Genomic DNA, 25,922 nt, shown 5'->3' on the forward strand with positions numbered 1-25,922 from the left:
GGAAGGAAAGGAGGGAGGGAGGAAGGAAGGAAGAAGGGAAGGAAGGAAGGAAAAGAGGAAGGGAGGGAGGGAAGGAAGTAAGGAAAGGAGGGAGGGAGGGAAGGAAGAAAGGAAGGGAGGAAGGAAAGCAAGCAAGCTCCCAGAATCAATTGGGATACTAAGTGACATGTTTCAAGAAACAGATGCAATCCTAGACATGATCACCAGTCTATGCCAGGAAATTTGGAGGACAGCTGCCTGGCCAGCTGACTGGAAGAGATTCACATTTGTTCTCATCCAAAAGAAAAATGATCCAACAGAATGTGGAAATTATTGAACGATATCGTATGCAAGTAAAACATTGCTAAAGATCATCCAAAAATGACTAGAAAAAATACATTGACAGGCCAGAAGTTTAAGCAGGGTTTAGAAGAGTCCACAGCACCAGTGATATCATTGCTGAAGTCAGATGAATCCTTCCTGAAAACAGAGAATACCAGAAGAATGTCTATCTGTGTTTATTGATTATGCAAAGGCATTTGACCATGTAGATCACAATAAACTTGGAGGCAAGAATTCTGAAGCTTCATCTGACATACTTTGGACATGTTGCGAGATGGGATCAGTCCTTGAAGAGGGACATTATGCATTTGAGGGTGGAGGGACAGCGCAGGAGAGGAAGACCCTCAATGAGATGGATTAATTCAGTCACTGTGGTAATGGGGATAGGTGTATCAGAGAAAATGAGGTTGGCGCGGGATAGAGCAGGGTTTAGGGGTGTTGTACATAGGGCTGCTATGAATCGCAGGTGACTGGACTACACATAACAACAACAATGCTGAGAAGAATGGGAATCCCAGAGCACTTAATTATGCCCATTTGGAATCTATACCTAGACCAGGAGGCTGTTGTCCAAATAGAACAAGGGAACACTGCATGGCTTAAAATCAGGAAGGGTGTGCATCAGGACTGTATGTTTTCTCCATATCTGTTCAGTCTGTATGCTGAGCAAATAATCTGTGAAGCTGGACTCTCTGAAGGAGAATATATCATCAGGATCAGAGGAGGACTCAACAGCCTTCATTATGTGGATGATACTACTTTGCTGAATGTGAAGAGGATTTGAAACACTTGCTGCAGACGATTAAGGACCACAGCTTTCAATGTGGATTACGTTTCAGCCTCAAGTAGACAAAAATCAAGTAGACAAAGATCGAGTCTACCACCCAGCCAGTAGGCAGTATGATGACAGATAGAGAAAAGGTTGAAGTTGTCAATGATTTAATCTTGCTTGGATCAACAATGAACACCCTTGCTACCAGCAGTTAGGGAATCAGGAGACATATTGCATTGGGTGAGTCTATTGTTAGGGATCTCTCCAAAATACTGTAAAACAAATTATGTCAGTCTGAAGAATAAAGTGCACCTGATTCATAGTTAAGCGGGGAAATGACAGTCTCTTTATTAACATATGGTGTTGGCAAAATTGGAAAACCATCTGTGGAAACCTCTGCAAGACCCACACCTCACACCATACACAAAAACCAATGCAAGGTAGACCAGGGACCTAGAAGCAAAACCAGAGACTGTAAAGTTCATCAGATAAAAGCTAGCAACAACTCCAGAAGCCCTGATCTACAGCATGAACAGACCCCCAAACATAATGAAAAACCTACAACCAGGAGAGAATAAAATAGACAAATGGGACCTTCTAAGAATCAATCCCTATGCACATTGAAAAAACGTTGCCAACAGGAAACTCCCAGACTGAGAAAAATATTTAGTAGTCACTTATGACAAGGGACTTATATCTAAAATGTAGAAGATACGTCAACATCTTAACAAGAAAAAGGTGAACAACCCAATCACAAAATGGATATAGGACATGAATAGACACTTCATCAAAGAAGACATTCATATGACAAGCAAACACATGAAGAAATGTTCAAAACCCCTAGATTTTTAATCTTTCTGAGAGTTAGAGAGTAATGCATATCAAAACAACTATGAGATAACATCTCACCCCAGCAACAATAGCAAAGTTCAGCAGGCCAACAAACCACAAATGCTGGCAAGGTTGTGGAGAGATTGGAACTCTTATTCACGCTGGCAAGGATGTAAAATGGTACAGCCAGTATAGAAGGCAGTCTGGTGCTTTCTCAAAAATTTGGAAATAGAAATACCATTTGACCCAGAATATACCCTAAAGAAATCGGAGCCATGATTCAAACAGATGTATGTACACCCATGTTTATTGCTGTATTATTCGTAATAGCAATGAGATATGGAAGTAGCTCAAGTGCCCATCAATGAAAGAATGGATAGAAAAATTAAGGTACATTCACACAATGGAATATTACACAGCATTGAAAATGAATGAACTCATAAAACTTTACATAACATGGGGAAGCCTAGAGGACATTATGCTGAGATATCTCAGTCATAAAAGAACAAACACTGCATAACACTGCTGTTATGAAATAGGACAGACATGGACGGGGGAAGGGAAAGAATGGGAAAATGGGAAAAGAGTGGATAGATACTGAACCGTGTATTAGAACAGATGAGGGGAGGAACTGTCCGAAAGGATTATATAATCGGGCGTTATGTGTATGACAACAATCTGGAACAAGTGGAGTTGGTTGGAGAAGAGAGAAAGAAAATATTCAAAAATGAAAAAATATTTCTCTCTCTCTCTCTCTCTCACACACACACACACACGTTTGGAAGCAGGAGTGGCATCCAGTTCCTAAACAACATGCCTCCAGAAACTATGAACTTTGATAAATGTTGATAGTTGTGGAGGGGCTTCAGGCCTTTTGTTCAGAGGGTCACTATGAGTCGTGCTCTACTCGAAGGCATTCAACAACACTGATGATAGATAGAGATCTCTATCGATCCATCTCTCTCTATGTCTATGTCTATGTCTCTATGTCTATATCTATATCTATCTATCTATCTATCTATCTATCTATCTATCTATCTATCTATCTATCTATCTATATCTATAATCTATCTATCATCTCACCTGATTTAGACCACAGATTTTTTTTTTCCACTTGCAATGCAGTTGAGAGCTGGACAGTGAATAGGATGATAGCAGAAGAATTGATGCGTTTGAGTTGTGGTGCTGGAAAAGAGTACTGAATGGATTGCCAGAAGAACAAATAGATACGTTTTGGAAAAAGTGCAGCCAGAATACTCCTTAGAGGCAAAGGCAGTAAAGCTTTGTCTCTCATACCTTGGGCAAGTTGCTAGGAGAAGCAGCCTCTTAAAGATGGATATCATGCTTGGAAAGGTGGAGGGTCAGCAAGAGAGGCAGATCCTCCACGAGACAGACAAAGACGGTGACGCGGCAACAGGCTGACGTATGTTAGAGATGTTGCCGATGACCCGGGAGAGGACAGGGTTCAGATCTGTTGTTCATATGGTGACTATGAGTGTACTGGACATGATGACCCCTGACGACAACACAACATAACAGCATAAGAGCTTGAAGACACCTAACAACAACACAACAAAACAATACAGCAGGGACAATGCTGTGGTGTGAGGTGCTGGGGAGTGGAATGCCTTTCAAATTATAGCATAAGCGCTACAAACACTTAAGCACTGACTTCTAGCCAAAAGTGTGGAGGATCAAGTCTACCCCCAGGCACTGTAGAAGAAAGAGTGGGCAATCACTTAAGAAAAAGCAGCTGTTAAAGACCTTCTGGAGGACAGTCCTGCTGCGTGACATGCAGATGTCCCTCAGAGTCAGAATCAACAATCGATGAGGCTGGGACACGTTTTTAATTTTCTAGTCTAAGACTTTGATGTGGACGTTTCCGTGCCTTTTGAACGAACATGTTACATATGTGAACATGCAGTGCCTTCTGACCAGTTGCAGGCATCAGTGATTGATGCAGGAGCAGTGGAACTCCACTAACAGAAATCCGGGAGGCGTTCTGCACTCCGGGGCGCGTGGAAGCGGCTCGGTCACCCGTGGTGCACATGTGCCCCGTGAGCCTGTGTTCTCTGGGAGCCGTCCTTTCCAGCTGTGCCAGCAGGGCGCTGAACAGACTAGAATCCAAAACCACCCCTTTGGATCCATAAATCACAAAAAAGGCCTCACATTGAAAAGAATTTGGCACATGGTGTGTCCTGTTGTCTCTTTAATGATTTGAAAGAAATCTGTTGATAGTTTCAATATTGTTGTGTTGTTATGGACCATTGAGTCACCTGTGACCCTAGCAACCCTATGTACAACAGCTCTGAAGCCTGTTCTGTCCTGAGCCAGTCTCACTAATTACAACACACCAACCCCTATTGCCCCGGTCACTGTATCAGTCCATCTCATCTGGGGTTTTCCCCTTCTGTGCTGTCCCTCCACCCTTCCAAACGTGATGACCTTCTCAAAGGAGTGATTGCTCCTGGCCACATGCCCAGAGTATGTGAGATGGAGCTTCAAAATTCTAGCCTCCAAGGAGAAACTTAGTTTCACCTTCTCCAAGACAGACCTATTTGTTTTCTTGGCAGTCTATGATATGTTCAAGACTCTTCTCCAGCATCACAACTCAAGGGCATCAGTTCTTCTATCATCCTTCGTCATTGTCCAGCTCTCTGATGCATAGCAAGTAATTGCAAAGACCAAAGCCTGGATTAGGCACACCTTAGTCTCTAGACTGACATCGTTGCTCTTCAGTACTCTGAAGAGGTCCTTGACAGCAGATTTTCCCAATGCAATTTGTCTTTTGATTTCCTGACTGTTGGTGCCAAGAGTGTTGATTGTGGAGCTGAGCAAACTGTAATTGTTAACAACCTCAATCTCTTCTCCATCTATCATGATGCTGCCAGTCGACCCACTGCTGAGAAACTTTGTCTTCTTGATGTTGAGTTGCAATTCACATTGAAGACTACAGTCCTTGACCATCTATAGCAAGCACCTCAGGTCCTTCTCAGTGTTGGCAAGCAAGATTGTGTCATCTGCATAACGTAGGTTGTTGATGAGTCTTCCTCCAATCCTGATGCCACATTCTTCCTTCCTCATAAAGCCCTGCTTCCTGAATGATCTGTTCTGCATATAGATTGAAAAGGTATGGAGACCTGATGCATTCCTGATGCACACCTTTTCTGATTTTGAACTGTGTAGTTTCCTTGCCTTGTTCTGAAGACTGCTTCCTGGTCCAAGTATAGGTTTTGCATTAACACTATTAAGTGTTCTGGGATTCTCATTTTTCTCAAGATTAGCCACAATTTGTTGTGATCACACAGTCAAATGCCTTTGTATAGTCAATGAAACACAGACATTCCTCTGGTGCTCTCTGCTTTCTGACAAGATTCCTCTGACACGGGCAGTAATGTGTCTAGTGCCATGACCTCTTCTAACCCAGCTTATATTTCTGATATTTCTCTGTCAATGTGCTGTTCCAGTCATTTCTGGATAATCTTCAGCAATATCTTGCTAGTGTGTGATATTAATGACATTGTTTGATAATTTCCATACTCTGTCAGGTCACCTTTTTTTGGAATGGAAATAAATATGGATTTCTTCCAGTCATGTGGCCAAATAATTGTCTTCCAGATTTCTTGGCACAACCTGGTGAGCACATCCAAGGCATCTGTTTGTTGAAATATGCCAATTGGTATTCCATCAATTCCTGGGGCCATATTTTTTCCAAATCCTTCAGAGCAGCCTGTACTTTCTCCTTCATCACCATTAAATCAGTATCATAAGTTGTTTCTTGAAATTCTTCTGTGTCAGACAATTCTTTTTGCTACAGTGACTCTATACTCCTTTCATTTTTCTTTTAATGCTTCCTGAATCATTTAATATTCTGCCCATAGCATCCTTAAGCATTTCGACTTGTGGCTTGAATTTGTTCTTTAGTTCCTTCAGCTTAAGAAATGCTGAATGAGTTTGATCCTTTTGACTTTCTGACTCCAGCTCCTTGCACATTTCATGATAGTACTTTGCCTGGTCTTCCTGAGCTGTCCTTTGAAATCTGCTGTTCAGCTCCTTACCTTTTTTATTTCTTCTCTTTGTTTTGGCTTCTCAGCACTCAGTGGAGTATTCAGTCTCTTCTGACGTCCATTCTGGTCTTTTCTTCTTCCTTCTTTGTAATGACCTTTTGCATTCTTCATGAACGATACTCTTGAAGATCTTCCCACAGCTCATCTGGTCTTTGTTTATTAGTGTTCAAGGCCTCAAACCTGTTCCTGAGTTGGTTTCAGGGGGCATAGACTCATAAAATTTTGATTTCTGTGGATATGACTTAACCTTTAGCTTTAATTTGAACTTGCATGTGAGCAGTTGGTGGTCTGTTCCACAATCAGTCCCTGGCCTAGTTTTTACTGCTGATATTGAATTTCTCTAACAATTCCTTGCACAGATGCATATCATCAAGTGAAATCCACGTGTACAGCCTGTGTTTAAAATCTATTTGAACATTCTGATCCACACTTGTCCCTGACAATGCTCTGTTCTTGGCATTTGTTTTAATATTCATGATGTATTAGTGGTGCAGGATATAATATGTGTAAATGATCATGAAAATGGCATTTTGCTGTAAGGTCATCATGAATTGGAGCCAACTCAAGACAATTAACAACAGAAACAAATTCTAGGATGTATAAACAAACATTCATGTGTTGGTGATTGGTGCTTGCGTGGTTTTTAACTGATGGGGTGTGCAGTGAAGCAACTATGGGGACCATATTGGGCTGATCTCGCCCTTTTATATCTTTTGAAGATGCTGACTGCTGGCTAGGTGCCCTGGTGGCACAGTGGTTGAAGAATTTGTTTGAACCAACTACATGCTCCATGATGGAAAGATGAGACCATCTGATTGCATTGCTTTACAGCCTTGGAAAGCCTGTGTACAGTTCTCCTGTGGCCTCCAGGGTCGTTATAAGTTGGAATCAACTGTGGAATGGAGTGGGGATCTGGATAGAGAACTTCCATATCTGACCACTGACCTGGAAGTCCTAATTAAAAGATATGCAGGGCACAGACCACAGAGCAGGATGGGCCTTAGGAAATGTTTTGCGAGTTCAACAAGCAGACATTACTCTGTGGGTTCCCATGGGGGGGACACCTCTTGGCTCTGCACAATTCTCCTATTTGTCCTCTGGCTCCACATGTCCACTAAGCTGCCCCTTGCGTTTTGGTCCTGTGGCGAAGTTTCCATGTCAGTCCTTGCTGATGTCTCCTCCTGCACAGTTCTGGTGGGTACAGAAGCAGGAGGTGCCACGTCTGGTGTGTGAGTGCCGTGTGACCTGGTTGGCAGGCCCAGGGGAGCACGTGACCAGATCCTTCTTGGGCCAGCCTGTTTCCTGATGCTCATGGAGGGATTCCATATGAGTAGAAGAAATACTGAGGAGCAATGATGTTAGTTTGAGGACTAAGGTGCACCTGTTTTTAGAACATGGTCTTTTCAATCACTTGATCTACTGCTGAGAGCTGGACAATGAAGAGGGATGACAAAAAAAAAATTGATGGCTTTGGTATTGGAGAAGAGTGATGACTATCCCATGGACTGCCAAATGAACAAACATACGTCTTGGTGAAGGGGTGGCCAGAATGCTTCTTGGAGGCGAGGATCGTGAAGCTTCGTCTCACATACTCTGGCTTGTTGCTGAGAGAGGCTATTCCTCGGAGAGGGGCATCATCCTAGGAAAGGTGGAGATCAGCAAAGGGCCAGCAAATTGATACAGTGACTTCAGCAATGGCCTTGAGTATGTCAGAGATTGTGAGGACGGCAGAGGACAGGACATGGTTCAAATACATTGTTTTCTTGTTCATATGCCTACTGTGAGTCATACTCGAATTGATGGCACCTGAAAACAACAACAGCAGATCAGCATCATAGTCAGAGGTGAGGACTAGAGGTCGCCCAGGCAGTAGAGGCTTCTGGGGGCTGCAGACCACACGTGCTGCACCCTGGGCAGAGAAGGCTCGCCCTCGAGTCTGAACCTCCCTAAAGTACTGATACCACTCTAGGGTAGAAGGCTTACTTCCAAACAACCACAGTCATTAAAATGAGAGCTTCGCATCACGCCTACGTGCACACAGACGTCCCCACATGCCTGCAACCTCTTTAGGATGAACATGCGAGGGCTAGGGACTGTCCCGTGTCCTATAGAGCCCGTGAGACTCCTGTGGTCCACGCCACTGTCCACTCCGTGCTTTGGGCTGCTGTGTTGCCTGTCCCTGCCCTTTCCTGCCCACCGTGTCCTACCACTGGCACCTGCCAGCTCAGTAACAAGCCACTCATCACTTCTTACTGCAGCAAGACTAGGAGATGGCTTATCCTAAGAAGAAATCTCTTAGGAGTAATCTTGCCTTTGGTGTATAGATTGTCAGATAAATAATCTACTGCATTAACTGCGCCGCCTTGGAAGTGTTCCTTAAGCTCCCTGAGCCTTGCTTTTCAGGCCTCAGGTGGGCTTTAGACAAGCGTCAGGGTGCTTGTGTGGGCTTTGTGTGCGGTGTTCGCAGAGCACATACACGGTCACTTTTTCTGCCTCCATCTAGCTTAACCTTGCTGGGGACGCCAGTGCATCAAAGGAGGCTGGCCAGAGAATGAGGATAAATGTTATTGCTGCTGCTGTCACACTTCCAGAAAGTTCTGCTAAGCCACAGTAGGCCTGATGGACTGTGTTTGCCCAAGGGCTCCGTACCCAAACCCATCTTAGTTTGAAGCTATGTATTTTGTGGGCTCGGCATTTTCTAACATTCTCTTTCCTCTTTTCTATTCTAGGGACCCCAGTATTCCGTGGCCAAAGTGACTTTAGAATCACTACCTTGAAATTTCATCCAAAAGATCACAATCTTTGTGTCTGTGGAGGCTTCAGCTCCGAAATCAAAGCTTGGGACTTCAGAATTGGCAAGGTAACCGTGCTTCCTTTGCTTGGTTTGTCCCAAAGAGACCCACCCCCTCCTCCCAGCTAGAAGATCGGGTCAGGTCAGCATCTGGATAGAAGACATCCAAGATGCAATGACAGTCACTTAACTGGCGGCCTAGTGGTAAGAAACTCAGCAGCAATCCTGAAAGCACACAGCTCAAATCCATCAGCTGCTCCTTGAGGGAAGGATAGGCCGTCTCCTCCCGTGCGATTAGCTGCCTCTGAAAACCTGCTGGAGGGTCAGCTATGGGTGGCTCTGACTCAGCGGTTCACAACAACAACATTTAATCAGTGTTGCATGCAGTTCTTGGCTGTTTTGACATCATGTTCTTGACCCGTTAGACTGAACACCATGAGTGCAATTCTTCACAGCTTGTTACTAAAAATATTTCTTGCACCCGCTTTGTGTAGCTGCTTCCAGATGGCATCTCACTAATGAGCCTGAACCAGCCAAGGGAGTAATGCGAGACGACACACTAAGTGCTGTGGAGAAGGGGTCTGTGCGTGGACGTGTGTGAACGTGCGGGTTTGGGTTGAAGGCGGGAATCTGTGGTGCATGTGCGAGCCACATGCGTGTGTGTATGTATGTGAGAGCATGCGTATGTGAGAGTGTGCATGTGTGGGGGCGTGTCTGTGTGCATGTGCGCACACATGCCAGTTTGTGTTCTCTGTGGGAGTGTGTGTGGTGTGAGTTCATGGGTATGTTTGAGTTTGTGGTGTGTGTGCTTATAGATGTACTGTGAGCTTGTATGTATGTGTGTGTACACGTGTCTGTATGTATGTGTACATGTGTGTATGTATCTGTGTGTATATGTATATGCCTGTGTGTACATGTATATATAGGTGTGTGTACATACATAGGCGCATGTGTATGTGTGTATATGTGTGTACATGTGTATGTATATAGGCATGCATGTGTATACATGTATGTTTATGTATGTAGGCATATGTGCACGTTTATGTATGTAGACATGTGTGTATATGTGTGTACATGTGTTTGTGTATATGTTTATGTATGTAGGCGTGTGTGTGTGTGTGTGTGTGTGTGTGTGTGTGTGTGTGTGTAGGTGAGGAGTAGTCAGAGGGACCAGTGCTTTCAGCCGGGTAAGGTCCAGTCATCTTAGTGTAGACCATCTGCCTTTGGGTGGGATGTCTGGTCACAATCATTTAGGTGGCGATTCCCACCCTCGCTTGTACCTGCTGCCTCTGCTCCTTCGCCAGCTGAATCAATGGCAGTGCGCCACCCCCCACCCCATCTTCCTATTTGTTTAGGCTGAAAAGTCCCCGGCGCACCTCTCCAGCTCCTCCTGCCCGTCAGTGGTGCTGCGGGCTCCACGTCCAGTGTGTCCCCGAGAGCCAGCCCCCTCCCATCTCCTCTGCTCTCTGCTGCGTCTCTCATGCCCATAAATGCAGCCGTCAGCCATCTCCATCTGTCTCCTGCTCTCCCTCTTTCTGTTCCCAAGCTGGCAGCCAAGGCAGTCTGTTCAGTGTAGTAGGATGTGCCTCCCCAGCCCACTGACCCCTGACTTTCCGGAACTCACCAGCACACTCCTGCTAAGGATCTGTGCTCGCTCTCCTGCTAGAAGATTCTTTTCCTTGTTTCCTCTGCGCTCTCTCTCTCTCTCCCCCCCCCTTCTCTCTCCTCTCTTTCTACTGGGTCAATGTCACTGTTTCAGCGAAGCTGTCCCTGAGCACCCTGTGAACCGCCTGGCACCCACCTGACCCCTGTCCGACCATATTTCTCCTCGAGACATCACCATCTCCCAGCATGCTTAGCCCTGCACTTTTCTCCTCACTTGGCTGTCCCTGTGCCGTTGACTGGATGCTCTCTGAAGGCAGGGGCTTTGGCTGCTTCTGTTTGCGGCTGACTTGACCGGTGCCAGGCACACAGTGGGCACCTAGTCTTTGCTGGTTGGGTGAATGAGTGAAGGAGGAAGGTAGCCATGAGGAGTGTGCGAGCAGGAGATGTGTGTGAGGACCAGCAGTGTGGTCAGGGGCTCCGACAGAGAGGCTGTCAGTACATGTGGTGGGATCCGTGGCAACCTTCTGAGCAAAGACTGCTGGGATCAGGGCTGAGTAGGGGCTGAGGGAGGGACAGGGCATCCCATACTCCAGGGGCCATGGAGGAGATGGAAGGGTTGGGATGTTGTCGACATTCATCAGAGGAAGAACCACAGGATGGTGGGTTCTGGGGGACCCAGTGACTCTAAGACAACTTGTCTTCAAGATCTGAGAAGCGCTGCCCTATGAGAAGGAGGCACACAGCCACTTGAGCTCTGTGGGTTATTGTTTGGTGTCATGGGGTATTGGATCATAACAAGTTTTTATTTAACAGAACAGAGCATCCTGGTTCATATCACCCTCAAAGTCATGGCTGTGCTTGAGCCCATAGTTTCAGCCCTTGTGCCAGTCTGTCTTGTTGAGGGTCTCACTTATCATTGACTGTCTCCCAAACATTATGCCCTTCTCCAGAGATTACCCTTTCCTGACCACGTGCCCAAAGTGTTTCTTCCAGGACAAATGTGTTTGTTCTTCTGGCAGCCCATGATTCAGTCAGCATTCCTTGCCAACGTGACTATGCAAAAGCATTAATTCTTTGGTCGTCCTTTGTCATTGTCTGATTTTGCAAACGAGACAACGGAAAATCTTTGGGGCAGTTCATGTAAAACTTGCATGAGCTCAACCTAGAAAGAAGATGAGGACATCAGAACATATCCTCCACGTGCCCCAGGGCCTTGTGGGCCATGTTGTGTCTGTGGCTTCCGCATCCTGCTCCTTGGGAATCTCCTACCCTCTTGTCCAAGCAGATCTGTGCTGGGCAGTGCTGCTCCGAGTCTGGATGGAGCAGAGCAACACCAAGTCTCCAAGGCTTAGAGTTCAGGCTCTCGTCTGCACCTTGTCCCGATTGCGACTTCTGGGTTTGAAGGAGAAGCTAGATGCTAGACAGTGTGAGTAGTTGAACTGCTTGACTGATAACAGAACAGTTTGGGAGTTGAGGCCTAGTAGAGTTTTCTTGGGAGAAAGGACAGTCCATGTACTGAAGATGCAGGCACTGCGAACCCTACGAAGCTCAGATCTGCTCGGATGCATGTGAGGTCGCTGTGAGGTAGTGTGGACTGAAGGCAGCTTGTTGAATTTTGACTAATGTTGGTCCTGGTGTTGTTCTATAAAGACAACAGGAAGCTTTGCCCACAGATAAGATTATACTTAAAGTTCTTCCCTGGTGGGAGATGACAGCCTGAACTGCGATGTTCTTTTTAAACACATTTAAAAACATGTTGAGTTTGTGGGGTTTTTTTTCTTTTCAAAGAAATGTAGTTTTACAAAATTATCAAGAAAAGAGGGGGAAATGACTCTTACTGGAAGTAGACACAGTGGAGTCTTAAAAGAACATGGGGTGTCAGTGTGTGTGATAAGTGATGAGAGAGTGTGGAGGAGTGGGGGCCACTCAGTGACCTGCTCGCAGAGGGTAGCCTGATGCCCTCAGGCTGCACCCCTCAAAGGTGTGCTTACTGTTTTTACCCTAAAAGACCAAACACGTAAGACATTACTCACCATCTGATTTAAGGGTTTGTTAAAAATATCGGATTTTCTCCTAGGGCAGTTGCCAGCTGACGAGTTTTGCGAATGCTGGGGAAGAAGCAATTAGAAGCAGATGTTGCTGTGACGGGTATTGGCACGTTTGCGAGTCTCTCCTGAGCTAATCGTGCGCAGGAAGGGATCTGTGCAATATTTGCTTTTACTTCCATTTCACCAACAATCCGACAGCTTCTCTGCCCACGCCAGGTCACAGTGCTTGTTCTGGTGGCATTAGCCAGGCTCAAGGGACAAAGCTTTTTCCTGTTTCAATTACGTTGCCATTGACAGATGTCCTTGAGCCTCCCGTGGACATGGCAGGAGGACTGGAAAGGAAGAGAGTCTCGACCTTACCTCCCTGCCATTTGATCATGGTGCCCCACCAAAACCCTGGCCTCCAGCGAGCCACCGGGCCCTGTCCATGGTGCTGATGTTCCAGCACCGCTGTGTCCTGTCCATGGTGCTGAGGTCTCAACCCTGCCAGGCCCTGTCCACGGTGTTGAGCCCTGCAGTCTGGCCAAAGTGTGCACACAGGGCAAGGATTGGGAGTGAAGGTGGTTGTTGTGTGTCTTCAAGTCGGAACCGACCCATAGCTGACCCTCCAGCAGGCTTTCAGAGACAGTAAATCCCATGAGAGGAGACTGTCCATCCTGCTCCCACAGAGCAGCTAGTGGACTTGAACAGTGCACCTTTCATTTTGCAGCACGGTTTTTTACCACTAGACCAGCAGAGCTCCCTAATAGACAGACTCAAGCTTAAATAAAATTGAGGAATTGTTATAAAAGTAATATGTAATAGTCTTGGGCAAGTTTAGAAAATACAAGGGAACAGAGAGAAATGTTATCTTTCGTTACTCTGTTCTCGCTTCTCTGTTTTTTTTTAAAAAATTGTTTTTATTGACAATATACACAGCAAAACATACATCATTCAACAGTTTCAAGTTGTACAATTATTCAAAAGGTCATTGCCGACATATAGCTAACTTTGCAGTGGGTTTTCAGAGACTGTAAATTGCCCAGCTCTTTTCTATAGGTGGCTGGTGGACTTGAAACACCAGTGAGGCACCACGTTTGGTAAGCCGTGCAACTCACTGCTGCTGAGGCCACAAGAGTTCCCTAAGTGTGAAATTAAGTGACACCAGTTATAGTCTTTGAGTTGTGCAGCTACCTTATTCTCCTTTCCTGAGCTATCCCTCTTACTTTAACATAAACTTGTTGCCCCAGACTTCCTATTTGATCTTTCAAGTCGCTGTTGTCAATTTGGTCCCCCATAGATAGATCTTAAAAACATAAAGCTCAAGGCAGATATTTTTCACAAGTTAAACTAACCTGTTGTTTGGTTTTAGATGACTTTGGGGGATATTTTTGACTGTAGTTTTAATTTTCTTTTTGAGAACCTCGTTATGTTTTGTATTTTGTTTCATACAGCATTATAAGCATTTACCTTTTAAATGTAAATGCCTTTAAAAAGTTTCAATAATATCCTTCTGACCCCTTATGGCTTTCTGTCTTGACCCCAGCACCCAGCAGAGCCAGGCATGCATGGCTCTCAGTTGATATCTGTGGATGGAGTGAATAAGATGACTAGATGCTCTAACTTATGAAGTCATTTCCTCATGTGGGACAGTTGAAGCATTTCATACTTTTACCATCTCAGATTTATAGAAGGAGTCCTGATGGTATAGTGGTTAAAATGCTTACCAGGTAACCTCAAGGTTGGTGGCATGAACCCATCAGCTGCTCCATGGGAGAAAGGTGGGACCATCTGCTTCCATAAAGATTTCTAGCCTTCGAGGGGCCTGTGAGCAGGTACACTCTGTCCTTTAGGGCTGCTGGGACCTGGAGTCAACTGGATGGTAGTGGCTTGGGCTTAAAGATGTGAATTTAGAGATTGCGGCTGTTGTTAGATGCCATCGAGTTGAGTACAGCTCATAGCCACCCTGTGAGCAACCAGCCTGAGCCCTGTCCTCTCCTGTGCCGTCCTCACCGTCTCCGACACGCTGGAGCGCATTGCTGAAGGCACTGTGTCAAGCCATCTCTTTGGGGCTCTTCCTCTCTGTCGCTCACCCTCCATATTTCCAAGCATAGTGTGTCTTTCCAAGGAGTGGCCTCACCTCGCTACACATCAAAAGTTCGAAAGAAGAAACACCCTCATCCTTACCTCCAGGGAGCATTCTGGCCACACACTTTCCAGGACATGTCTGTTTGCAAACTACAGCCTGAAACCAAATCTAGCCTGCCATCTGTTTATGTAAACAAAGGTTTCTTGTTATCTAGCCACTCTGCTCCATTTGTGTCTCATTTGCAGCTGTTTGCTTGTTACAATGATAGAGTTGAGTAGTTGTAACAAAGACTGAATGGTTCTCAAACCCAAGCGTGTTTACTTCCTGGCTGACCCATGTCTATATAGAGTTGGCTGTATTACCTGCCACCGCGTTCATTGTTAGAACTGATTCTCCTAAGAAAGTTGACAAAACGGGTGCGTTGCCTACACTGTAAGGAATTTTTGTGACCTGTTGATAAGAAGATGCTCTACAATTCTGAAGGCATCCAGTTCAAATCCACCAGCCGCTCTGTGGGAGGATAGGCAGTCTCCTTCCGTGTGATTAATTAACTGCCTCCGAAAACCTCTTGAGGGGTCAGCTGTGAGTCAGTTATGGCTTGATGGCACACAGCAACAACAACAACAACTTCTCCCATGCATGATAGGGAGCTCTGGTGGACCAGTAGGTAAAGTGCTTCTGACACAAAGGCTTGGTTAGAATCCACCAGCTGCTTCTCAGTGGAAAGATAGGTCCTCTCCTCCTGTGTGATTCACAGGCTCTGAAAACCTGGACGGTCCGCTATGGCTGCATGTTGTTGTGAATGCCATCAATTCGAGTACGACCCTTTGAACAACAGCTTTGAGTCCTGATCTGTCCTGTGCCATCCTCACCATCTCAGATACACCCAAGGCATTGCTGCAGTCGCTGTGTCAGTCCACCTGGTTGAGGGTCTTCTTCTCCCTTGCTGTCCCTCCACCTTTTTTAAGCACATGATGTCCCTTTTTAAGGAACAGCCTCTCCTAGCAACATGCCCAAAGTATGTGAGACAATGCTTTGTCATCTCTGCCTCCAAGGGGCACTCAAAAGCATCAATTCCTCTTCTGTCACTCTTATTCATTGTCGAGTTCTCAGATGCATAGCAAGTGACTGAAAAAAGACCATGACCTGAATCAGGCAGGAAACTTTCCCTCTTGTATCATGAACTGAATCTGTAAGGGGGGAAACTCTCAGAGGATTAGAATAAAACCATACCGCCGTTTTACCAAATCATTTTTTTCTCCAGTACTAACTTCTGCTGCCCCTGCACCTTCCCTCCCAGTTGAGACGGGACTCAAGTTCTGGCTCTGGGGTATCTAGGACGCTGCCCGAGGCAGGTGGGGCTGAGCGATCCCTTCTCCTCCTCCCTGGCTCAGACTCTTCCTCCACCAGGATGAGATGCAGAGGCTCCCAGCTCTGCTGCGTGTGTCCCCAGGCCCTGGCGGTCCCAGCACACTTACACCCCCGCTCGGGGATTGCCATGGGGAACTCTGACGGGCCCGCCCCTGCTCCCACACAGCCTGCTGCGGCCCTGATGCGCATCAATATTTTATGCTTGTTCCACTTTTTTTCTTTTCAAGCCTGTGAAGGGACATCTCAAGACCCTGTTCCTGAGCTGCTGCGTGAATTCTTTCCAGCTCTTGGTCCTAGGCCCTGAGCACCTGAGAAAAGGTGTCCTTACATGCCGGTGACAGTAAGAAGGGCCAGCATGGAGTTGGAGTGGCCTGTGGGCCGTGCCACTGCCCTTCACTGTGTGTCAGTGTCTTAGTAGGGTGTTAACTCCCCAGGGGAAGAAACTTGGCCCCATTGCTGCTGATTCTGCAGCACCTAGCAGAGGATGTGCACATAACCCCTGCCCCGGTGTCGATTCTGACTCGTACTGCCTCTCAGAATCTCTAAGACTGTAGTCTTCAGAGAGCAGACTGCCTTGTTGTCCTCCTGGGGAGCTGCTCGTGGGTTCCAAACCCTGACCATCTGATTAGGAGCCTGATGCTTAATGCCCAGAGCTGCCAGGGCTCCTGCCACACACAGATGTTGCTGTTGTTGTTAAGTGCCATCAAGTCATCCACTCATCAACAATGTCCCATGTCATTCTCACCATCTCTGGCACCCTGAAACCCATTGTTACCGTCACGGTTTCAGTCCATCTTGTTGGTCTTCTTCTCTTTTGCTGACCCTCCACCTTTCAAAGCATGAGGTCCTTTTCCAAGGACAGGCCCCTCCTAACAACAGACCCAAAGTATGTAAGATGTAGTTTCACTATCCTTGCCTCCAAGAAGCACACTAATTTCACTTTCTCCAGGACACACCTGTTGGTTCTCTTGGCAGTCCATGAGATATTCAGTACTCTTAACCAACTCAAAGACATTGATTCTTCTTTTGTCATCGTTAGTCATTGTCCAACTTTCAGATGCATAGCTAGCAGTTGAGAAGACTATGTCTTGGGTCAGGTGCACCCTGGTCTTCAAATTGACATCATTATTCTTCAGTACCCTGGAGAGTTTAATGATAGCAGATTTTCCCAACTTATATGTCTCTTAGTTTCTTGACTGCTTATACCAAGGGCGCTGATTGTGGAACAAAGTAAGAACAAATCATCGACAATTTCTATCTTCTTTCCATTGGTCATGATGTTACCTGTTGGCCTGGTGGTGAGAATTTTTATTTTCTTGATGTTGAGATGTAATCCACTTTGAAGGCTGTGGTCCTTGATCGTCTGCAACAAGCCCTTCAAGTTCTCCTCACTTTCTTTGTGCATGTGTGTGGAAAAATAATGTATTCAAACTTCGTAAATAAACCAGTATAAAATTTAAAAAACAACAACAAAAAATCAACCTTGCTAAACAAATGCATCCTTGTTGTTCATTTATCCAGCCTATTTCTATGTGTCTGTCATTGTACCGGTACCACGCTGTCTTGACCACCATGGCAGTGTAGTAGGATTTGAAATCAGGGAGTCAGATGCCTCCTTCCTTGTTTCTCTTTTTAAGGAGTGTTTTGCTTATTCGGGGTTTCTTTCCATTCCAAATGAAATTGGAGATTGCCTATTCCATCTCGTTGAAGAATTGAATTGATATTTGTATTGGGATTGTATGGAATGTATAGATTGCTTTTGGTAGGACTGTCATTTTTACAATATTGAATCTTCCTATCCATGAGCAAGGGGTATTTTTCATTTCTCCAGGTCTCTTTTTGTTTCCTGTAGTAATGTTGTTTAATTTTCTTTGAACAGATCCTTTGTGTTTTTAGTTAGATTTACTCCCAAGTATTTAATATTGATTAGCTATTGTGATGGGTATTTTTTTTCTTAGCTCCAGGTCTGTATTCTCTTTGTCACTGCAGAGAAATACAATTGATTTTTTTATGTTGATCTTGTGTCCTACCATTTTGCTGAGTTGGTCAATGATGTCTAGTAGTTTTCCTTCTGAGTCTTTAGGGTTTTCTAAGTATACTATCATATCAACTGCATATAGAGATAATTTTTCCTCCTCTTTGCCAATTTGTATACCTCTTATTTCCTTTTCTTGTCTTACTGCTACTGCTAATACTTCTAATACAATATTGAATAGGAGAGGTGATAGTGGGCATCATTGCCTAGTTCCTGTTCTCAAAGGCAATGCCTTCAACTTATCTCCATTGAGGACAACATTGGATCTTGGGTTTGCTGTATACTTTTTACTATGTTGAGGAAATTCTCTTCTGTTACTATTTTGTTGAGTGTTTTAATCAGGAAAGAGTGGTTGAATTTTGTTAAAGGCCTTTTCTGCTTCAATTGCCAGGATAATGTGGTTTTTGTTCTCTGCTTTGCTAATGTGATTAATTACACTGATTGTTTGTCTTATGTTGAACCATCCTTATACACCTGTTATGAATCCCACTTGGTCATGGTGAATTATTGTTTTGATGTACTGTTAAATTCTATTGGATAGTATTTTATTCAGGATTTTTGCATCTATGTTCATGAGAGATGTTGGCCTGTAGTTTTCTATTTTGATGGTGTCTTTACCTGGCTTTGGTATCAAGGATATCATTGCTTCATAGAATGAGTCTGGGAGAATTCCATCTTTTTCTGTTTTCTGAAATTGTTTAGGTAGAATTGGTGACAATTCTCCTCTGACTGTTTGATCAAATTAAGTTATAAAACCATCTGGTCCAGGGCTTTTTTTTTTTTTTGGCTGGAAGCTGTTTTATTACCTTTTCAATTTCCTCTTTGGTAATGAGTCTGTTCAAATGTTCACTTTCAATTTGTGTCAGTTTAGGTAGGTTGTGATTTTCTAAATATTTGTCCATTTACTCTAGGTTTTCATATTTCTTTGAGTATAATTTTTTCATAATATTCCATTGTTAACCTTTTTATTTTAATTGGTTCCATTGTGACATTGCCCATTTCTTGCTTATTCAGATTATTTGTCTTTTCCTCCTTTTCTTTTGTTAGTTTTGCTAGTGGTTTATTGATTTTATTGACCTTTTTTAAGAACCAACTCCTGGTTTTGTTGATGGTTTAAATTATTTTCTGTTTTCTATTTTATTTATTTCTGTCTGAATTTTAATAATTTTAGGGTTTTTTGAGGGTGCCGGGTTTTCTTGCTGTTCTTTTCAATTTGTTGGAGATATTGGGTTAGAGTGTCATTGGTCATTTTTTTCCTGTCTTTCAGTATGTTTTCTTATTACTATAAATTGACTTCTAATTACTGCTTTGGCTGTTTCCCAGAGGTTTTGGTAAGTTGTGTTTTCATTCTCATTTGTTTCAAGAAACTTTTTAATTTCATTTTTATTTCTTCTAGTACCCACTCATGTTCAAGCAAGGTGTTGCTCATCTTCCAAATATATGCTTTTTCCTTCTTTATCCTCTTGTTATGAATTTCTAATTTTGTAGCATTGTGGTTTGAGAAGATGATTTGTATTATTTCTATGCTTTTCCATTTGCTGATGTCCTAAAATGTGATCTGTTCTGGAGAACGTTCCATGCACATTGGAGAAGAAGGTATACTGTGGGAGTGCATTAGCTTATAAATATCTATGAGACCAAGCTGGTTTATTTTGCGGTTTAATTCTTCAGCATCTTTGTTGAGTGTTGAGTTTCTTTCTTGAAGTTCTGTCTTTTTTTGAGAGTGGTGTATTGAAGTCTCCAACTACTATAGTAATGTTGTCTATTTCCCTTTTCAGTTTTGCTAATGTTTGTTTTATATATTTTGCAGGTCTTTCATTTGGTGCAGAGATATTTATTGTTGTTATATCTTATTGTCCTATTGACCTCTTAATCACTATGTACTGACCTTCCTTGTCATTTGTGATAGTTTTTACATTGAAATCTATTTTGTCAGAAATTAATATTGCCACTCCTATTTTTTTTCTGGTTGCCATTTGCTTGGTATATTTTTTTCCCACCCTTTTATTTTTAGTCTTTCTTTACTTTCATTTTTCAGATATGTCTTTTGTAGACAGCATATTGATGGATTTTGTTCTTTTATCCAGTATGCTACTCTTTTTCTCTTCAGTGGTGCTTTTAAACCATTTACATTCAGGGTGATTATTGAGAGGCAAGGTTTCATTGCCATAATTTTGTTGAATTCTTTTTGGTGTTTTTACTAGTTACTAGTCCATTCTGCTTTCTTTGGCACCTCTGTAAGAAGGACATCTCTCAGTGTTTCCTGCAATGCTGGTCTTATTTTTATGAACTCCTTAGGTTCTGTTTTTCTGGCAATATCTTGATCTCTCCTTCATATTTGATGAACAATTTTGCTGGGTATAATATTCTTGGTTGACAGTTGTGTTATTTGAGTGTTCGATATATGTCTTCTTGCTTGCTTGGTTTCTGCTGAGAAATTGGCTCTTAATCTTGTTTGCTCTCCCTTATAAGGTTACTCTTTGTATCTCCCTCACTGCTTTCAGAATTCTCTCCTGATCTTTGATTCTTGCAAATTTTACTATGTTTGTCTTGATGTTTTTCTTTTGGGATCTGTTCTATATGGTGTTCTCTCAGCTTCTTGAATATATATTCTCTCATTCTTCATTATGCCTGGAACATTTTCTTCTAGTAATTTTTCCACAACTTTTCCATTGCCTTTACTTATTCCTGTTCTGGGATTCTGATTATGCGCATGTTATTTTTCTTGATGGTGTCCCACATTTATTCTTAAATTTTCTTCTTTGATTCTGCTTTTTGTTCTAGCCAATCTGTGGTGACAGTTCTATCTTCTGTCTCACTAGTTCTGTGTTCCATTTCTTCATTCCTGTTCATGTGACCCTCCATCATGTTGACAGCATCTGAAACATTGGTCTTTATATTTTGAATTGTGGTTTCTTGTTTTTCCAGAGCCTCTAATGCCTCATTTGTTTTATCTGTATTGTTTTGGATTTTTTTGGTTTTTGGCTTTTTTTTTTAAATCTCCTGGTTTTTGCTTGTGGTGTCCTGTAATTCTTCAAGTTTGTTTTTCACCCATTGAAAATATTTAGTCATTGTTCTTTTGAATTCTGTGTCAAAGTTTCATCAGACTTTCTGGCTTCATTAAATCCATTGATACTGTGTCACTTTTGGGGGTTTACATCTTGCTTTAGGTTTGCATAGAGGGTGAGGTAGCCTGCTTCCTACATGACATTGCTGTGGTAAAGTTTTTCATGTCTGAGGCAATAGCATGTTCTTGATCTGAACTCTCCGTTCCAGAAGATGGTGGGGCCACCACCCTGCCTTGGTTTCTCTCAGTTTGATATGGAAAAGGCCTGTGGAAGCAGCCTCCTCTGTCAGACAATTACCACAGCTAGGATAGCCCTAGGTGCTTTGGGCTAAAGGCATTTGATGGACTGGACGTGAGGAGATGCAAAATGGAGCATGGACAGCTGATTGGAAAACCAGGAAGCCTTGGTTTTCACTTTAAGAATGAGCTCCAGTTGTCTCACTCCCTTCTGATTGAACTTAGGAGGTCCCACGTGATCTATCCAAACAACAGTGACCCCCTCCCCCCACAAAGTACCTCACTCAAGTTCCAGCGTTGCTCCCAGTGTGCATTGGGAGCGGTGTTCTGGGTGAGACCGGCAACATCAGGACCAGAGTTCTAGGCACAGGTCAGTGACAATGGGACTAGAGTTCCAGGCTCAGACTCACTCAGATTCCAGCTTTCCTGCTTGTCCCAGCACATTGCTCCCCAGTGTGTGTGCCAGCAGCTCCCCCACACGTGCATGGCATCAGCAAGCAGCTCCCCAGCATGTACCTGGCATCAGCAAGCAGCTCTCTCGCATGTTCCTGGCATCAGCATGCAGCTCCTCTGCATGTTTCTTCTTACTTTCAGTAAGCAAGGTTTTGTTACCTGCAAAATTCCAGGTGTTGATGAATCTTCTTCTGATACTGATGCCACATTTTTCTTTATAAAGTTCAGTTTCTCAAGTCATTTGTTCTACATACAGATTTAATAGATATGGAGAAAGAATATAGTCCTGATGCACACCTTTCTTGATTTTCAGCCATGTAGTGATGTACCCTTACTCTGTTCAAACAACAGCCTCTTGCTTTAGGTGTAGGTTTCATATGTGTGCAATTAATTAAGTGTTCTGGCCTTCCCCTTCTTTTCAGTATTAGCCATGATTTGTTGTGATCCACACAGTCAAAAGCCTTTGCACAGTCATGAAAGCACAAGCCATCCTTCTGTTGTTTTCTGCTTTCTACTACGATCGATCTTATATTAATAATGATATCCCTTGTGCATGACCTCTTGTAATCCAGCTAGGATTTCCAACAGTTCTCTGTCAATGTACTATTCTAGTCATTTTTTAATAATCTTCAGCAATATTTTTCCTATATGTGATGTTAATGGCATTGTTAGATAATTTCCACATTCTGTCGTATCATGTTTTCTTTTGGAATAGAAGTAAATATGGGTCTCTTTCAGCCAATAGGTCAGGTAGGTTTCTTCCAGTTTTATTGGCATAGCCTGGTGAGCTCATCCAAGGCTGCATCTGTTTGTTGGAATGTTGTTGTTGTTAGCTGCCATCAAGTCCAGATCAACTCAGAGGGACCCTGTGAAAACACATCTAAACCTGCTCTATTCTCCTCCTCTCTGGCACTCTTCAGCTCATTGCTGCAGTCATTGTGTTGGTCTGTCTGGTTGAGGATGTTCCCCCTTGTTGCTGAGCCTCCATTTTTCCAAGCACAATGCCCTCTTCCAAGCAATAACCTCCTTTAGTATCATGCTGCTGTTGTGTGCCATCGAGTTGGAACTTACCAATAGCTGACCCTCCGGTGGATTTTCAGAGGCAGTAAATCGCACAGGAAGAAATTACCTGTCTTTCTCCTGAGGAACAGCTGTTGGATTTGAACTGTATCTATGTCTTTGGGATTGCAGTGCAGCTTCTTACCACTAGGCCAACAAGCGACCTTAAAAAAAACCTCTTTGCCATCAGATTAATTCCAGCTAAAGCAGTGCTACCGGTGGAGTAGAACTTCCCTGAGGGTAGCCAAGGCCATGCTCATCCTGGAATCAGACTCTCTGCCCTGGAGCGGCTGCCGGCCTTTGGGTAAGCAGTCAAGTGCCTCACTGCTGCACTACCAAGATCCCTTGACCACATAGTAGGCTCTTAGAGAGAAACTGGCAGTGATTAATGGCCTAATCAAGACCCATTTTTAAAGACCTCAAGTAATTAACCTAGCTGGTTGAGATAGAATTCAGTAATTTGTCATCTCCTGTCCTGGAGTCTGTTCTGATGAGGAGCAGAGGAGGACCACTGTGGGAGCTGGTGATGTTACTGCCACCAGGGCTCTTGCATTGGGACAGGGCCTGGACCACCTGAGGACACTAGAGCCTCCTGGTACTGGTCCCCCACCCCGAGACTCGGTCAAGGTGCAGCCTGGGCATGGAGATTTTGGAAAATCCAGGTGACGATAATGTGGAGGCGGAGCTGGAGACCAGGTCCCGGGGGCCAGCTGTGGGGCTGTGGTGAGAATCTTGAGCAGGAGGGTCAGCTGCCCCTGAAATTTGCATTGCATGGTGGGGGCTGTCTGGCAGGCTGGTGGCTTGTCCTGCGTGGTTCCAAGTGCCATCCGTTTTCGAGGTGTTGAGGCGGCCTGCTTATTTGTCCTAATGAGGTTTTGATTAGTCTCCATTTGTCTATTTCATCCGTTCTGTATTAAAAAGCCTTTTTATTTGGACTCTTTGTACTTTGTGCAGTTCTAAGTTTTGCCTTAAGCTAAACTTTTAATGCAGATGAGAGGGGGAGGTTAAGTGTGGCAGAGTGAGGGCTAAGGCTGGGAAGTGGCTGGGAAGGGTTTGCCGCAGACTGTGTGGGGCTGACAGGTGCCCCTTGTTGGTGCCCGAGTCCCTCGCCCCACCTGCCACCTAGGCACCCCGGGCAGAGTCCCCTCCAGCAGTCAGTCCTGACGCAGGGCTTCACGTACCTGCTGGCCTTGCCCTGGGAACTTGATCCCCACCCCTGTGTGTCCACCGTCACAGCAGGCTGGGAAGGGGACTAGGTCCTGCGGAGGAGCAAGCCCACACAGTGAAAACGGAGCCTGCTGGCCAGGTCGAAGCCCGTGCTTTGACTCTCGGCTCCTCGCAGGCCCTCTAGTCGGAAAGCTGTTGTGTGCTCTCCTGTCAGGGGCACCCACGTGGGGCAGCCCTGTGCCATGCTGTCCCTGGTGCCAAGCCGAAGCGTCAGCCCAGCACCCTGTGAGCCAGTCCGTCAGCCTGTGTTATAGGCAGGGAGGGGTCACTGCAGTGCAGATCATGTGGGGGCTTGGATCTTTTCCTGAGTCCTCCTCAGACACATACACACTGAAAAAAGAGGACATACTTTCTCTTGGTCACAAACATTTACAAGACCTGTCATATACTAGGCAGTGTGCCAGAACGTGGGGCCACAAGATCCTATGAGATGTGCCCGTGCCCTGAGGCTGGAGCTCACAGGGCAGTGTGGACGCCCACCACTGCTTGTCGTCCTTCCTGTCGACGTTTGGGGGCTTTGTCAGCCTCGCCAGCCACCATCATGGGGGCGGGGCGGGGCAAGGAAACCCTTGGGATGCCCTGAATTGTGGGGAGAGTTGGAGGAGAGAAGTCCAGATCTCAAAGGCCTCCTGACCCAGCCTAATCCTCTTCAACTTCATGCTACCCTCCTTTCATTGGTGTGTGCTCAAGAACTCATTTTAAAACCTGACATGCAGGCCCCATATCTGAGAGCAGGCCCCCCTGCGGCACTCGGATTTGATTACTCTGCCTTCAAGTAGAGCAGAGTATATCACAACACACAAGGCAGGCTCCTTGGATTTGTCACGATTAAATGCAGTGCTTGGACTTGTAATGATAAACATAGAATGTTTATGTAATTCTAATTTACGAACTACACAGTGAATAATTTGTGAATTAGATAATACAGTGCTCAGTGCAGGCTGAATAATAATGACCGAAGAAGGATTTATACCTTTGAATTATGGTGCTCATAAAGAAGATGAAATATAGGGCCGACTGCCAGAAGGACAGACAGAGCAGTCTAGGAAGAAGTGCAGCCCGAGTGCTCCTTACAGGAGCACGGCAGGACTTCTCACATTCTGTGGTCGTGTTATCAGGCGGCCAGTTCCTGAAGACAGCCTGCTTGTGAAGTAGGTCGGGGGTGGGAGGAAGAAGGTGTGCAACAGTGAATGAACGAAAAAGCTCAACCTTTCTGTAAACTTTTGTTAAAATCACAATTAAAAAATGGGGGAGGGGGAAGAAAAGAAAAAGAAAATAGAAGGTGGAGGTGAGGTGAAAAGGAAGATCCTTGAGGAACAGGATTGAGATAGTGGCTGCATTTATGGCTTCGGTCTGGAAAGGAGTGTGAGAGTGGCACAGGGCGGGGCAGGGCTTGGTTCTGTTCTCCACAGGGTCACTATCAATTGGCATTTAGCAACAATAATTTATGAAGCGCTTATAATACATTTTGATGATAAAGTAAGCTATATACTATACTGAAAATTTATCCATTTAAAAATTTGATTTTTATAGAAATTGATGATTTTTAAACTTGCAAACATCTCATAAAACTTACTCAAGTGATTGCTGTCAAGTTGGAACCAATTCACCGTTTTTAAATCACACAGGCTATAAATGCTCATATTTCCCCCCTGCGGAATAGCTGGTGGATTCGAACCACCAGAGAGACATCACCTTTGGATTAGCAATGCAACTTCTGACGGATTTCACCACTAGAGCTCCCTAGCCTTACCATACCTAAAACCAAAGCCAAACCGATTGCAGTCCAACTCAGTGATGGTCAGTCAAGTTTCCAAGACTGTAAATCCTTAAAGGACTGCCTGGTTTTTGCTTGTGAATTTAAACTGCTGACCTCTTGGTTGCCAACCTGACATATTGTATTCTGTATCAGCAGTCCTCCAAGAAATCATGGATTTGATGCCCTACTGATTTCTGTCTTAATATATTTT

General features: G+C 44.4%; 1 protein-coding gene across 1 annotated transcript in view; it reads left to right on the forward strand.

Annotated features, from left to right (window-relative positions):
- WDR25 (WD repeat domain 25) overlaps nt 1-25,922 on the forward strand; it is a 245,754-nt gene that overhangs the window by 168,542 nt on the left and 51,290 nt on the right. The window contains exon 3 of the mRNA XM_006879174.1: nt 8,721-8,851. Coding sequence (XP_006879236.1) covers nt 8,721-8,851 — 131 coding nt within the window. The remainder of the gene's footprint in view (nt 1-8,720; nt 8,852-25,922) is intronic.

Source organism: Elephantulus edwardii, unplaced genomic scaffold (genome assembly GCF_000299155.1).
Source record: "Elephantulus edwardii isolate Elephantulus edwardi_28Jun2011 unplaced genomic scaffold, EleEdw1.0 scaffold00002, whole genome shotgun sequence".
Taxonomy (NCBI): Eukaryota; Metazoa; Chordata; class Mammalia; order Macroscelidea; family Macroscelididae; genus Elephantulus; species Elephantulus edwardii.